The 16,389-nt window shown below is 43.7% G+C and overlaps 1 protein-coding gene across 2 annotated transcripts in view; it reads left to right on the top strand.

The window, feature by feature from the left end:
• CLYBL (citrate lyase beta like) overlaps positions 1 to 16,389 on the top strand; it is a 170,418-nt gene that overhangs the window by 26,185 nt on the left and 127,844 nt on the right. The window contains exon 1 of one of the 2 annotated variants that reach the window (XM_032678825.1): positions 13,023 to 13,045. The exons of the other annotated variant lie outside the window; for it this stretch is intronic. Within the exon in view, the coding sequence (XP_032534716.1) occupies positions 13,038 to 13,045 (8 nt within the window). The 5' untranslated portion in view covers positions 13,023 to 13,037. Of the gene's footprint in view, positions 1 to 13,022; positions 13,046 to 16,389 lie in introns of those variants that run through there. 2 annotated transcript variants of the gene reach the window in all.

Below are 16,389 nucleotides of genomic sequence, written 5' to 3'. Positions count from 1 at the left end.
GCTGTTCTTGGCAATTATCTTTGGCAATGCTAAAGTCTATTAACCGTTGATTTTTTTTTTCAATAAAAAGTAGAAATTAAATCCTACTGTGCCCATTGGAGACTTTTTCCAAAGGAAGAGTTACTGATGAGCTATTCTTCCATGATTGTGCTGGTTTCTCCAAATAACAACATCGCCGTGTGTTTTTCACAAAGTGAGTAATTTTCATAGCATGCTTTTGGGAGTTTCTGCTGCTGCCAAAGCTAATTTAATACTCATTAAAGTACTGAGCAAGGCCTTATGGGTCTTCAATGCAGGCCTGTAAAATGTGCAGATTTGCACTTGCTGGGTAGCTCCAGGGAAGGCGTACTTTGGGAAGAGGGGGTTCATGTGCACCCTGCTATCATGGAACTGCCACTGCATAAGGGAGAATTGGGAGAAGATTCCCATCACCGTGGGCAGAGGCATCTGTCCTCTGATAGCAATCCTAGCTGCCAGAGCCACAAATGGAACTAAGGGCCAGCTCTGATGCTGATTGTCCTGTCCCAGCAGGCTGCCCAAGCCATGTGACTGGTCCTGGAGTTCCATGAGGGACAGCTGGTGCAATGCCACGGCTACCCTTCGCCTTGTGCCTGCAGAGGGGCTGGGCTGCTCAGCTGTGCCACCCACCAGCCCTGCTTCTCAGTAGTGGGCCTGCTTGCCCACTGACATTTCCATCTCATGAGGAGTCTCTGCAGCAGATGAAATCATGGCGTTGTCACTGCTTTACATGGGGCCAGGGATTTACCCAGCTTGTTGAAGCTGCTGAGCAACCCAGCTGCCCGCACTTACACTGGGGATCAGGCGATCCGCTGCGAGCACAAAGCCAAAGGTGGCACATGCATCGTGCGGGCAAAGCACATGCCTAGGTGATGCCAGCTGTGGCTTCTCCTGCTGGCGTGGAGCCACTCAGGATGAGTGCTGCCAGGAATACAGAGGGGCCGTGACTGCCATCTCCTACCCCTGCCTGCTGGCGGCTGTGATGCCGATCCCTCTGTTGGCTCGTGTAAGCGCCCCACACCTGGAACAGTGTGAATTAGGACATGGCAGGGCTATAAACACCTGCGCAGCTGTGCGGTGACGGGAGGAAGTCAGTGGCTGCTCCAGCTCCTCAGCAGTGGTGGGCTCACTCCCGACAGGGCACAAACCTTGTCCCGCACCGCACCTGCAGCTTCAGGGTTGTCTTCACAACACATGGTTGTTTTCGAGGCTGAGAAACTGGGAGGTGGCCGCAGGATCTGTTCGCGGGCAGAACGGGTGGGTCCGGCCCAGCGCCCCGTCGGGGCCGGGGGGTTGCCGCTAGATGGCAATGCTGTCCCGGCGGAGCCGCCTCGCCCCGGCCAAGTTGCTACTTAAACCCAGAAGCTCCTTCCATCGCTTTAATGCTATTTTCTGGGGCACAACTGCCGCGAGTACTTGCTTTTTATTTTATTTATTTATTTATTTATTTATTACTACGGTATTGTCATCATCGTGGCTGGGCTTCGCGAACGAAGATTTGGGAAGGGCTCTACCCACGTTTGTTGCAAGTGCGTTGGTGGCTAAAAAGGCCAATACGAGATAGGCATGTCCGGTTGCAACTACGGTATTGTGAAGCATAGATAAATTGGTCACAGCTAGTCACAGAAACAGCAACAATTTAGGGCCCTTTCTAACCAACTAGGAGCTTTTAGGTCCCTTTCAACCCAAGCCATTCTATGATTCCATGTAAACATTAATTCCAAGATTGTTCGCAGCCAGTTTGGTGGAGAAGCAGAGACAAAATGTCAAGGGATACTGTCTAAATGCCATAGGCCTAAGTGTCTCGTGCTGTAAACTGAGACACTGACATTTAATCCAAAAGAATTACACACATTTATTACATCAGAGATTAGGGCTGAAGAATTCTAAATGCCATCATAGTCATGTAATATTCAGGAAATTCCAAATTTTCTGTTGGAAATGAAGGAACAAGTCTCTTTAAGCCATCACCTCTGTGAAATGATGGCTGGTTGTCTGAGGCAGCCCTGCTTCTGCTGCTTAGTGAGATGTTCAGAGCCTACATGCGAGAGCGATTAATCTCTGCGCTTCTTGGTTGAGATAACAGCATCACAAACCTGGCTGTTAAGGTTAACCTGTACACTACACAAGGACAACAGATGGAAATTCTGGTTTAGAGCCACTGCAAAAAATAAAAACATGTTCCAAAGGGAAAAGGAGCTTGTATTTCTGTGTTTGAACCTTTGATCTTCAGTCACATCTGAAGGGAAGAGTAGACCTTTTGCTGAAGACACATGGTTTTGCATCTGTGAAAACACAGCTGTATAGAGCAAAACAAAACCGGTGGAAAACACAATGGGTTTGCTGTGTCAGTTTAGCTCGTGGCATTAAAATGCTTTAGAAATAGTGGGGGTTTTTTGAAGAACCTTTCTGAAAGTCTCTGTCTTTACACAATTGTTTGTTGAGATTTTGCTCTGTGGATTTTAAAGTTTGTCAGTGATCAAGAGACAGCTGCTACCTAAATATTTAAAGCAAAGTCATGGGAAAGTCTGGCAATCTCTCAACAATCCTGATGTAACAGTTTTCTAAAAAAAATATAAATGAAAACATCAGAATTTACAGGAAAATCCACGGTGGCAAAATCACCCTGATTCAGAAAAAAAATAATCCATGTATCATTAATGCTGAAATTCTTAACAACGTACATGCAATATACAGCTATTTTATGCTAACATACTGCTTTATCAGAGTTGCCCCAAAGCACGCCCTCAAAGTGAAGGGACCCAGTGTCCTCAGTCACATCATTTTGCATTTGAGCATGGTGGCAAAGCCTGCTCCCTTATGCCTGCCTGTTGTCTCCTGCCTCCTCACATTTGCAGTGACACATCGCTGTCCCAGCAGTGTCCCCCGCAGCCCTGCTGCCTCACTGCATAGCCCAGCACTACCTGTCCCCCCCCAGCACCTCTCTGTGTCCACCCCCCCAGCACTGCCACACGCTCACTTGTGTCAAGAGCCTGGCAGTGTCACTTGTTTTCTGCTTTAAATCCCCACTCACTCCAGTTGGTTTATTACGAAAGACAAAGAGAGGAGCTAGAAATGAGGAAGGCTAAGTGTGAAAATGCAAAAATATTTTTTTAAATTGAAAGAAATATTCCCCTATGTCTTAACCAACAGATTTCTTTTTGGGCAGGGAGGGAATCTGGCTTTGTTTTTTAACTCTTGACATCAGCGCAACAGCAGTTTACTCTTAAAATGTATCTGTCTTGAAGCCTTACAATAAATTTTCAATTGTGTATGGGTTCCTAAACATACAGCTGGCACTTAATGGGATTTTCAAAAGAGCATAAGCAGGTTAGACGTCCTCCCATCCACTGAAATCAGTGGGATTTAGGTACCTATCTTGCTCAGTTGCTTTTGAAAATCCTGCCAGGTGCCTGTTTGCATCTTCAGTTGCCCTGGAAAATCTGGTCCCCATCTACCCCCGTGACCCCCCCTGCTCCCATCAATATTTGTCTTCTGTCTCTGTCTCCCACACTCTGGCCTGTATTGATGCCAGAGTCTCCTCCTTTGTAGTTCCTTATATCAGAGACATCCCTCTCCTTTCTCCCTACCAAACTGGGTCTTCAGCTGGTTAAAGGTTCAGTTGAGCAGTTATGACCATGCCCAGATTTTTCAAATTAGTTTTCCTCTCCTCCTAATGATTTTTAATTCTTTCTTGGTGATGTTTTGACTGTGCAAAGCATTTGGGGTTAAAAGACTTGGTGCAAACAGGCGTGAATGTGAGGGAGCTCCCTGTTATGCCTCTCTGTTAGGTTTTGTGTGTCTCTAAGCTGAATGCAAGATGGGGAATAATTTCCCCATTAGCCTGTCTCTCCCCTTCCCTTGGAAGGGTGAAGTGGTCAATGGGTTGTATATTTAAAGATGAGAAAATTGGCATTTTAATTTCTATCTCAACCACAGTGACTCGCTGAGTCTCCTTGTGCAAGCAGTTCCCCATCTGTAAAATGGATCCCCGGGTCCCCGTTTGCACAGATATGGAGCACGAATAATTAATTAATGTTTGTACAGCCCTTTGAAAATCCTCAGACAGAAGGTGCTGGAAGGTGCTGTGGGTTGGCCTGGGGCTGAAGAGGCTCACCCCGGAGCCCTGCTGCCATCAGAGCCCCACGGGCCGAGCATGGGAAGTGGGGATGCAGAGAGAGCTGCTGGCCAATTCCTTTGCTGGAGATGTTTTCCATTTTTTTCAGGGGAAAACAAATTGGAAAGGGAGTTATCCGTGAGCACGCCTCCCTCACTGCGTGTTCCCTTCTCCTTTCCCAGGAATAACAACAGCTTCATTAGCAAGCTGACAAAAAAAAAAAAAAAACGGAGCAAAAAGAACGAAGAAGGAGAGTATTGAAATATTAATAATAATAACAGTCCGGGTAATGGAGAGACGCAACAACTCTTGTCTTTGCCTCATGCAGAAAGTTTCCTCTTTGAAGTGATTGCTTCCCTCCTCACCCCACTAGGAGGGAAGGGGGAACAATTGTGGAGAACTAAAGCCAGCCAGGAATGCTGAGCTGATGGCTTTCCTGCCTGCCCCCTGCCCGCACCCCTGCACACATTCCTCTCTACCCCAGCCCGCACCCTGCCCGAATCCCAGCCTGCCCGATCCACATTTCTGCCCGCCCCTTCCCTACCCCCTCCAAGCGCTCTGCCTGCCACGGCCCACACCCCTGCCTGCCTCCCTCCACACCCCTGCCTGCCACTGCCCGCATTTCTGCCCGCATCCCTGCTTGCCTCCTTGCCTGAATCCCTGCCCGCATCCCTGCCCGGCCGCTGCCCGTCGGGACTGGTGGCCGGAGCTGCACTTCCCGGCGCGGCCGGAGGGTGTCACCGCAGCCCCTGCTTTCCCGGCCCGGCGGGACAGGGGCGCCGGACGCCCGGAGTTGGGGGGGCGGTTACCCCAAAGCGAAGGGTGACGACCCCCGCGCCACGGAGCGTCCGAAAACAGGCATTTCCATATAGTCATATCAGGGGTTTAAAGGGTCGGATGGTTTGCTTTTGTTTTTTGTTCTTTGGGGTTTTTTTTGGGGGGGAGAGGGGTTGGTTGTTTGGTTGGTTGGGTTTTTTTGTTTGTTTGTTTTATTTACCGATGGGGTTGTCGAGCTTTTCCTCGCGTGGAGAGGATTCCCCTCCCTTTTGCTGAGCATGGCGGGCTCCCTCCGACTTGCGCTGCCAAACCGGCTGTCGTGAAGGGCGCGATTCCCGTCTTACTGCTTTCTATAGCAGCTACAGATGCCACTGGTAACAGCGAAAAAGGGATTTTTTTCCCTTTCGATGGGCAGGTTTGCAGGTGTCTGCCTGCCATCGGCAGCGAGGACAAGAAATACTTACATTTGGCTGAAGATCATCAATGCACATGAGCGAGAACTCCCTGTCTGACTTTGACCAGCCAGTGAGATAAATGGATATTTGTTCTTTTACAAAATATACACTCGAACCATTTTTATCCCATGAAGTTTCTTGCATATCTCACGGCCACAGTTTCCTCGCAATCCAGGATTATTTTCCTGGAGGGTTATGATTTCTCTCTCTCCTTTTCCTTATGAAAAAAAAAGAAACCAAACCAAACCAAAACACCCCCCCACACACAAAGATAAATACTTTAAAACATCTTCTAATGTTATGGGCTATCCACATTTTGCAATGTATTCCCAGTAATTTGCAACTTTTGAAAGCCGGGCATTGTTTCTCTCAACTTATTGAAATGCACAGATATGTTAAATAGAGGGGGGGGGGAATCCCAACCCCAATGACTTCTGTTTGGCTGCATATGCAAAGAGGGGGCAGCTTGACTCTTCCCTCGGCGTTTGTTAGTCACATCCTCTTGGCCATTGTTTTGCTGTTTGCGCTGGGAATCCAATTTATTTAATGGTAAAGAGCCAAGGCTTGGTTGCGGTTTTTCTCTTATTTCACTCACTCTGAGCTGATCTGAGGAAGCCAAAAAAAAAAAAAAATTAGCCGTGCCAAGGGATAGCCCCCCAAAAAAACTCCGATCTCCTTGGGGGAGGGATGAGGATGTCCCAAGTGACTGGATACAAAATATACAGAGTTATTACACTTTCTTAGTAATTTTTGGTTGTATATTTGATTTCTGAAAATCTTAAAACACATCCCGTGGATAGGTGGTGAAAACTTGGCCGTTTATTTCAGACTCTGGGCTGCATATACGATACTTCTCCCCTTTTAGTAATCCTTAGGAGGTGGTCCCCTGGCTGCTGTAGGTTGCCTGTTTCTTGAAAATCCAAGTCCCCCAGAAAAACTGTTTATAGCAACAGGCCTGTTTCCAAAGTCAAGGGGGGAAGGAGGGGGCATCGTTTTCAAATTACCTTTTCTTTCTTTTTTTTTTTTTTTTCCGGGAAACAGAAATAAATAGGTTCCTTTTGAGAAAGGTGTGAGCTGCCTAAATTGAGAAACTGTCCCACCTTTGAAAGCTCCCAAGTCCCAAAATTATTTTATTAAAAAGGGCATCGAGAACCAAATTTCTGATGTTGTTATGGCAACAGAAATAGTTGGGCGGCAATGTGGGTATCCAGAACATCAAGATTGTAAGAAACTAGCAAAATAAGCGCACTGCCGTATTTGGAAAAACAAACTGAACGGTGGTGGCCAAATCTTACACTTCTTTCATTCAGCGTAATCCCCATTTTCATCTGTTCAGCCATGCCGACAGTGCCTCAACGAAGGTGCCAGCAAGTCATCACAGTATTTATTGCCCTTAAATGCGACCTAGGATTTCAGTTTGTTATTTTCCCCGTTGACATACTAGAAGGAGAATCTTTCCTTATGTTTTTTTATTTACTCCTTCTTCAGTGCCTCCAACTTCTTTTTTTCGCTGCCTTTCTGTAGTGACACGTGCTCCAATCCCTTTTTGTCCCTGTGCTCCCTACCTCGCCTGCCACAGGACCGTCGGCAATCCCCCTGTAAAAACAGCCAGACGTACTCCTCTTAAACCTCCGCGATATTAAAATTTCACCACCGCTTTCATTTCGTTCTAGCTGAGGGAGCCCTGAAACCGCAGCCCCGTATTCCCTAGTTTAGAAACAGCCAAAGTATTTGGGAAGCTCGCGGGTCTCTACTGTAACACGCTTCAGGGACCTTTTGTATAGCAGCCGAATGAGATGAATTTGCCAAGTTTCAAATTTCAGGGGCAGGAAAGACATTTGTAAATCGGTGGTTTTGTTATTCTGGAAAAGTTCTTTGATTTGCAGGCTTTTTTTTTTTTTTTCTTTTACCTTACTTTTAATAAAAAAGAGATGGAGTGTGACATTAAGCAATTTTACAGCATTAGCAGCTTTGGGATGTAAACAAAGACAAACGAATCCCGCTTACTTTAAGTCTCAGAAGTTTGCTGTCAGTCGGTCCTAAACTGGGGACTCGATCCTACGGGACATTATTCAAGCAAAACACGGCTTGAAGTCTCGGAGATTTGTGTCTGAGTAAGTACTCTGGAATCAGCCCCTCTGCCTGCTGGAAAAGAGAAGTGCTGATTATCTGCTTTTAAAGTTCTTTTCTGCGGTTGCAGACTTCATCCTAAAGCTTTTGATTTGCTTTGAGATTGCCTTGCTAAGGCAGCGTTCTTGATGCACAAACTGAAGAGCAAAAGAGAAATCGTTGTTTTTGGAGTAAGGCTGGGGTTTTTTCTTTGTTAGATGTTTTTTCTACTTGAAAAAATCTCCCCCTCCAAATAAAACAAACCAAAAAAGACTTTTATCGAAGCATCTGATTTTAATTTGACATGAATTTTGTTTCGAGGTCCCTGAAAAAATTAAAACATATTCCCTTCAATGAGTTGAGCTTCAATTTCAGCATTTTACAATGTAAGATTACTTGACATTATTTAATTGGACATGAGGGTGTAATACAGGAATTTCCGTTATGTGATGGATTAATTGTTTTCCTAATACTTTAAAGGCTGAGATCCAAACATTTTTCCATTCTATTGCAAAATTAACTGCAATAAATCTGTCAGACCCAATTATTCATTTAAAACATTCCACACTGATTAAATCTGCACATTTGCCTGCGTGCAAGCGCGAGCGAGGGAGAGGAGGTGTGCACGGAGGGGGGAGTCCAGGTTTATTCCCTCTCCTTCTCAAAACGGCAATGGTGTTAGAAACGAGTCCTTTAAATTTAACCTGGAAAATGTGAATAGCTCAATAGTCTAACGAGAGGGTGAAGAATATGTGGACACATGTCCCTGAGCCTCCCTACCATCCTTCCTCCTCGGTACCGGGTCCGAACACGCAGAAGCGTCACGTTTGGATGTTTGATGCTGTTTGAAAAGATCGTATTTTACTTCTAGTGGGGGTGGAGTTCTTGATTTTTTTGTTTTGTTTTGTTTTTTCTTTAGTTTGTTGATGTTTTCAAAGTCTCTAAACAAAGTCAGATGTGTTAACAGTCTTATTAACAATGTTAAAATGGAATTAACAGCTTGTGGATACCTCTGGAGTACAATAGAATGTCAGCCTACCCTGCCCCCTTATAAATCGCGTCCCGCTGTCTTTCTTTTGTTTCGTGCCCAATCAGCAAACTAAAGTTTTGTTGAGACAGAAGGGCAGTTCAAGTGTTCCTGCTTCGGCGAAGGGAGGAGCGGCGGTGAGGTTTCTCCCTGGCCCCGGCGAGGCCCCCATGTGAGCGAGCGACTGAGGAGGGACACGGAGCAACCCCCAAACCTGCAGGCAGGGCTTTGCTGACCCGCCTGCCTCCCTGACCTCTGCCGTCCTGTTTTGTCAGTTTAAAAGGCTTTGCCGAGGTTGTAGTTTACTTTTATGGGCCTTTCAGCGCGGCTACAAAAGCTTTTGTTTATTTTAGATGTAGCGTGGTTCAGATTTCTATTAATCTTCATATAATTTCGGTGGCTTTGCCGCTTCTGTAAAGGTTCGTCGCCGAAATGGTGCCGTGCCTGCTCTGAGGCAGCCAACATCGGCTGGGTAATCACAGCGAGTTCAAGGAATTTCAGAAATAATTTGTCTCTGAGAGTGGAAATTAGCACCAACACATGCTGTTGTTTAACTCGATTTCACCATAATTTGGGTTCAGCACTAAGGACCGACTTTTATTTTACCTTTTACTCCCTTAAGTTTTACTTCTTGCATGCAAACTGTTCAGAAACGTTTATTTCAGCCAATTTCAGCGTTCAATGCAAAGCGAACATTTCGTGAGATCTAATTTTTTTCACGTGGCTAGAATCATCTCGAGTTAATTTGTATAGAAAATTTATGTAAAACAAGAGACATTCCCCATAAGGAAAATTCTTATGTGTTTTCCTTTATGGTAATTATATTTTTAATCCTTTCATCCAAGAATCTCCAAGTATTTACAATTTCTCCTAGAAGTGCAGAGCACTATCAGGCGGATGTGCACTTCAAGCCCTTTTACCACTCAAAAAACTGCAAGGCACAGACAGGTTGCAGTTCACTCAAGGGCTGCAAAACATTCTCATACCCAAAGTAGAAAATGGCATCCCTTTTTTGGGAGGACTCAGGCCCCGTGTGCTCCTGGCCGGCTCCACAGGCTGCCCCAGCATTGCCTGTCCCACCCAACTCTGGCTCCCTGCCCCCGCAGCTGCCCTCTGGACAGGGATTGTGCCTACTGGAGATGCAACTGCCCGCTATGGCACCCAGGCAGTCTCTGTGTCCAAAGCCTGCTATCTGGAGCAATGGTTTTGTCTCTGGCAGCCCATTGGGCTGTGTCCTCTCTGAAATAATTTGGCCAAGCTAGGCTACACTCTTCCCCTGCTTTCCCCAGGCTTCCCAATGCTGGCTCCTGCTGCGTCCCCATGTGCATCCCACAACCCAAATGCTTTGCTTTTGCTTTCCGTGGGGTTAGCAGAGGGATGCTTGTTGTCCAGTGTCAGAGCTGCAGCTGGACTGCCTGGCCTTTCTTTCCTCTGTCCCCTCTGATGTGTGTTCACCCCCTCAAACCCCAGACTAAATCCCTGCTGCCTTCCCTTCCCTTCTTTTCCCTTCCCTTCAGTTTACACAGCTGTTCTGTAAAGGGAGGAGATGATACCAAATGCAATGCAAATGGATCAGTAGCCCATGGGCCATATGACTCCACTCTGATTGGCATCAAGCATAGCTTGCCCTTGCCACCACAACACAATCTGAAAATGTTTACCCTTTCTGTGGGCCATGTTCCCAAGGAGGTCTGTAGTGATGAGGATTGAGTTCATTATTTTCTTACCTAACTGGTACAAAAACTCTCTCACAGGGAAACTTGTACCAGCTTTCCACATATAAAACCCAATATATGGTCTTAATAATGAAAGAACCAGGATGATAAAGACTAAATTATAGAGAAATAAAATGTATGTTATTTATAGTATAGCTTACTTTACCATATTGTAAAAATATTAAATATTTTCTTTCAGCTTATTTGAAATGATCTGTGCCTATTTTTGCACTCTAAGGGGTTTACAACACTTCAAAATTCTACAGATAAAAAGATATATTTTCATCTTATTTTAAGGTTGATGAAACTGATAAAACAAAGAAAAATTTGTAAGCATGTGCTGGTTTATTTGTAGAGAAAAAATAGATGCCCATTTTTGGGATGTGTATTCATTTTTATGCAGCGTCTGCTGAGAGAACAAAAACATCTTTTGTCTGTCTACTAGAAAATTCATAAATAGTGTTTGTTGAGAAAATATTTGTTGCTGATTGAAATTGTGCACTACAATAACTATGACAGTACTTTGCTTTTGTTGTCATCTTCCAAAAACAGGGGTTCTCAAAGGGTCTCAGATAAGCAGTCCTTCCAGGAAGGACGCATAGGAATGTCAAGGTGAGCTGTGCTGGTCACCCTCTGCACCCCTAGCCATCAGCCATCCCCATCACCTGGGGCATAGCCCTCCCATTAATCGCTGTGCTTCTGTTATTATGGCTGTAAATGTCATTTATTTCAGAAGCAGATCAACAGCAATGGAGGAGTGCAGAGTAGCAGGGCAGTCCTTGCCAGCTCACCTTTACAGGGCCCCAGAGCCCAACCATCGGAGGTGCTGAGACCTTCCCGTGGAGCAGCTTCAATGGAGCAGCGGCTGCTCCCTGCTACTTCTCAGCATCAGGCCCTGGCATCGTTTTGTTGTACAGAAGCTTACTCTCGTGTGTGATTTTTCCAGATTCCTTCATTTCTGTGGTTATGCAGAGATCATCTTTCTGTTAGACATCTCCTGAGAGAAGATTTAAGAATAATCACATTTCCTCCTTTTTATTTCTATTCTTTATAATGAGTAGCAAATTCCTATAGAAGATTTTATGGAAAATCTGCAATAGTTTTGTGTATAGAGCTGTATGGAAACTCCTCATATTTATCATAGTCTTGGTGAGTTCTCGGTGATGCCTGCAGGAGTTTGCATGCGTTTTCTGAAAGGAGAGCCCCACAAACGACACAACAAATTTTAAAAAAAGGAAATAATAAACAAACTTAATGCCATTGATTTAAACCAATTTTAAGTGACAGAATATATTACCTATTTGCTCACCCATTTGGGTCCAAATAACTCTCATATAAAAATGCTTGGCAGAAATTGAAGCATGAGAGCAGGGCCAAAGCAGCATTACACTATTAATGAAAAATGTACCCACATATTCAATATTGCAAATGCAAAGAGATCTATTGAAGGTAAAATCTGAAAAAAAATCTTTCCAGGATTAAGCCTTCATACGAATGTCTCTATTTGAAAGAAGCTGTAATATTATACAGTATAATGATATCTGTTATTTAAGTCTAAAAATACTAAATAGTACTTTTTGGACATATTTCCTGCTGATTCATCTGAGGAGTTTCTTCAAGCTCCTGGAGGTAGGCAGAATGAGAAGGAGGATTCAGTTTTAGTGAAAAGTGGCTATGCAAGAGAGGTGGGGGTCGCTTGTTGGCTGGAGAAGAGGATGAGGCATAGTCAAACCCCTTGGAGAAGCCTCTTCCCCAAGACCTCAGAAAAGTCACACATATGTCTGTGGCAATCTGTCCTTTGCCCTTATCTGCAGGAAAAGTGAGCCTTGGCTTTGGAGCAGGAGAAGAGAGTGTGGCTTCAATGGGTGCCAATTTTGTGGTTTGTCTTCCTTTGGGTGAGCTACATATGAGCTAGGACAATGTGAGGGTCAGGGTACATGCCAGGGGGAGAAGCTGCCAAGGATGGAGAGTCCCATCTTTCCTGCAAAGCAAAAAGAAGCTCCTTGACACAGAAAGCACTGTCCTGAGGGCTGGGGCACAAAGGTGCTTGAGAACCAGACGTTGTCCATTCAGTCAGCCTGATGCTCATTTAGGTGGAGAGAGGCACTTGGACCGGACTCCTGGAAACTACACCAGAGTATTCCTGGGGTTCACCTCTGTGCTATACCCCCACCTGGCTAAGCTTTTCTGAGGCAAATAGTTGTGTTCATATTCTGTGTTCATCTGTCTTGAATGATTTATTTATTTCCCTTTCCCATGTCAGGGAGGTTTTATTGAAGAAATCCTGCAGGTTAACTAGTTGCAGGTGACTTTAGGTTGTGTGGCTTCTGCCTTTGCAGCGAGGTGGCCAGAGGGAGGTCTCTTGGGAACCGAGGAGGCTGCATTTCATCCACAGGCAGAGCTGGCATGGGGTGGGTGCAAGTAAGCAGTGCCTTGGGGAAGGAGCTAAGAGAGTTTGTGGGTGCCAGAAAGGAATTTTGAATTCCCCAAATCAATGGAAGAGTCTTATCACACTGATTCTTTACTAGCTTTATATTTTATGAAAACATACTTGTAGTAGGAAATGCTGTCTCAACTCAAAATGTGTCATCTATGTAGGTATACCTATATAGAGATTTTTCCATAGAGGTATAATACATTAAAAATATAAGTAAAAGGCATAAGACACATTTTGAAGATGTAATACCTTTAACTTTATATTCTTTCCTATTGCAAGATGATTTTTAAATTGGGAAACTTGGGAAAACCTTGTAAATGAGGCTGCCGGTTTATTTATTTATTTGTTTCGTTTCAGCTGAGACAGATGGGATTCTCGGATCATGCACTGGTAAGCCTTCCTTTGGAATTCGCGCCACTGTGGCCACAGAGCCCAGATGGTGCTTAAATCTGTCATTTTTTAACAACCCGACTTTCTTAATTTTATATCCAAACACATTGAGCATTCGAAGTGATTAATTACTGTCCAGATATGTCTGTGCTGCAGCAATTTACTCGTGTGTGCCAAAGATCATTTTGTTTTGGAGTAGGTAGTTTGGTGAGGGCTGAGTGGGTGGCAAGAGACTCACCAGAAAATACTTTATGTTGGAAGTAGCAGCATGGGGCTCCTTGTATTCCCACAGCAGTGGCTGAGCAAAAAGTTTCAGTAAGTGAAACAGAATTTTGGTGCACATGGACTTTTTACAGTTTCCATGGGGAGTTTTCGCTATTGCATATAAGCTTCATTTTCACCAAATCTTCCATTTCACATCAAAAAAGAGTTTTTTGGTGCATGACAAGTACCAACGTTATCCTTTCAGGATTTTATATCCAGACACCAGTGGCATGGCCAAGATTATAATGGCCAGGTATTTGGTAAGAGAAAGCAGAAGGGTTTTTGTCAAGAAGCAGAGTTTGCTCCCAGAGGTTTCAAGAACTAAATTAACAGATTACTGTAATTCTTCAGAATCAGATGTTTCTCTGAGTCTTCTCAATTTTGGGAGTTTTTTTTAAGTGGTCATTTTTCTGGAGGAGTTTAAATATTATTTGCAAGTCCGACACCTGCATTAATTTTCATGCTTGTGGCAGGCTGCCATCAGTTCCTCAGTTTTGGAAATGAGGGAAGGGCTGATGCATAGTTCATGCAGCTCTAACTCTAGCTTCACAGTGGACATCAATATAGCCCCTCAAAATCCTTGAGCTGCTGCTGCTGTTCCTTTGACCAAGAACCATCAGACAACCACTTGAAGATTATTCTTGGATGTTACTGCATATTGTTTATTTGGTTACTTAGATTTGGTGCAGGTGGAAGTGTGGCTTTCAAAAACCCAGAGAAGTGGGAGCTTCCTCCAACCAAGAGTCAAGCAGGGTTTCTAGGACTTCCATCCCCTCTGTGAAGGAATTGTATTGCTCGTGGTATGTTTAACACCAGCAATGCAAATGTCTAACTCTTTTCATTACTGGGGGACACTGGGCAGAGTCAGGCTGTGTCATGCCTTCTTCATACAGTCTTTATACCTTGTACAGTCTTAACTGTTAGCACCACTGTTTCGTGTTTTACTCACTATGCACACCACTGCTGAGGACCAGTTCACGCTCAAGAACAATTTGCACTAAGGAGTAGAAGTTTAGCAGTGACAAATCTGGGTTCTTCTTAAAAACCTAGAGAAGGGACTATTCGTCACCATATGAACACATTTTAAAAGGGTATATCATGAGTCTGAATGTTCCAATTTTTGAATGTACTGTTATTTAACACTCTGCTGTAGAAGGGTTTTGTTCCATGAGTGCTACATCTTCGTGTAGACATTTCCCTTGTTAAATTTCAGTAGAATTTAGTTACCATTAGTAATTACTGACTGGTGGTCACTATTGCAAAATGGATAATATTAAAAATCTAATGTACAGGATTTTTAAAAAAAAACCTTCTGAGCAGGGAGGCACCGAAGCCCAGTGCTGTATCCCAGCATTGCTTCTGGAGCAGTGAACATTACCTCTTTCACATCCAAATTTTCCTCCCATCTTCTAACACAGTCTAGGAGGTCTTAGAGGAATTATATGAAGTTGCAACAATGCTTTGATGTTTGTTCGTGCTTTATGATTTAATAAGGCTGTAGAAGACTGAGAGGGCTCTGGTTTTTAGAAGGAAAGATTAATTTCTTTCTGAGGAGGGAGTTTGAGTTACTGTGTGTTTCTTCACTCTTTAAGTGGTGATATTGGTATCTAGCATGACATTTTTCAGACAGACTAAGAGTTAAGTTAGAAAGGAGTTTTTCTGTCCTTTCTGATTTGTACTCTACTGTATACTAAGAGCTGCTTACAATGTTGCCTTATATAGCATTGAATGTTCAGTTAATTTTAATGAAAGTTATGAATCTGAAGTTTATATAAAAAGGACTGATAAACCCTTAACCTGAGCACCTGTATAAAAAAAACTTAACTGCTCTGCATTGCTAGTGTTAGATTAGAAGAAGCCTGGTTAGAATTTATTTTCCTTTTTTTCCTTTGATAAATAATTAATCTTGGTAGAAACTCTATAAGCTGTTAATAAAATCAAACTAATCAAATCAAATAAAATCAAATAATAAAATCTTAAGCTTTCATTAAAATGGATCCTGGTGGTGTGGTGGGAATTCATTCCTTCACTAAGGAGGTTCAGTTCTCTCCTCACCTTGTTCCTGGGTATCATAATAGCTTTGGTAGCCCATTTAGTGCCTTTACTAAGCATCAGCAGTTAATTCTGCACTTTCTAGGTGCCCCTAAAATGTAATAATTGTACTTTCTTAGACAATGAAAGTGATAGTTTGGTGGCTTTTTTCACTCCCTTTATTAAATACAAATAAAGGCAGATTTACATCTGTAGCTCCACCTCTATTTTGTCTTTCCTGTATAAAGGAAATGTCCTAAGTTCTGGTCCTGTTTTCCGTTCACTTTATTTCCAGGAAGACATAGAAAATGATGGTGCTATAGAAAAAGTGCTTCTTGGTTTACATTTTCCAAAATACTTCAGGGCAGTTTCACCCTTGCAGAAATTACCGCTGTTGCCACATTAGTATTGCATGTTTGCCTTTGGAACAGAGATTACTTGGAATATCTTTGCACCATCTTCCTTAAATCTTGTTAGCCACAGAAATACCTGGCACTTCTCATCACCTTCTGACACCTGAGTGTGTCTTCTCCTTGGAGTGTACTCCTTAGGAAATCCAGGGGTTTGATTTGACTACTCAAAATATAGAAATCCCTTGGATGAGTAAAAGTTAAACTAGGTTATCTGATCAAAATCCCAAAACACACCCAAAAGGATGAAACTCCCAAGATCTTGCTTCTTATTCGCCTTTAAAAAACAGTGTACTTCATAGACACATAGAACCACAGAATGGTTTGTGTTGGAAGGGACCTTAGTTCCATTTAGTTCTAAGCCCTGCCATGGGCAGGAACACCTTCCACTAGAACAAGTTGCTCAAAACCCCATCCAACCTGGCCTTGAACACTTCCAGGGATGGGGCATCCACAGCCTCTCTGGGCAACCTGTCCCAGTGCCTCACCACTCTCACAGTAAAGAATCGTCAGATTCATCCGATTTCAAATCTATATTCCTAGCAAAATATATGGTTTTAGGCTATCTGGCCATTTTCACCTCCTGTCCTCTATCAGGGCAGGATAAAAAATTTAATGGAAAAAACTGCAAAACAATTC

Source organism: Chiroxiphia lanceolata, chromosome 2 (assembly GCF_009829145.1).
Source record: "Chiroxiphia lanceolata isolate bChiLan1 chromosome 2, bChiLan1.pri, whole genome shotgun sequence".
Lineage (NCBI taxonomy): Eukaryota > Metazoa > Chordata > Aves > Passeriformes > Pipridae > Chiroxiphia > Chiroxiphia lanceolata.
The sequence above is the reverse complement of the archived record's forward strand: the minus strand, read 5'-3'. Positions and strand labels throughout refer to the sequence as shown.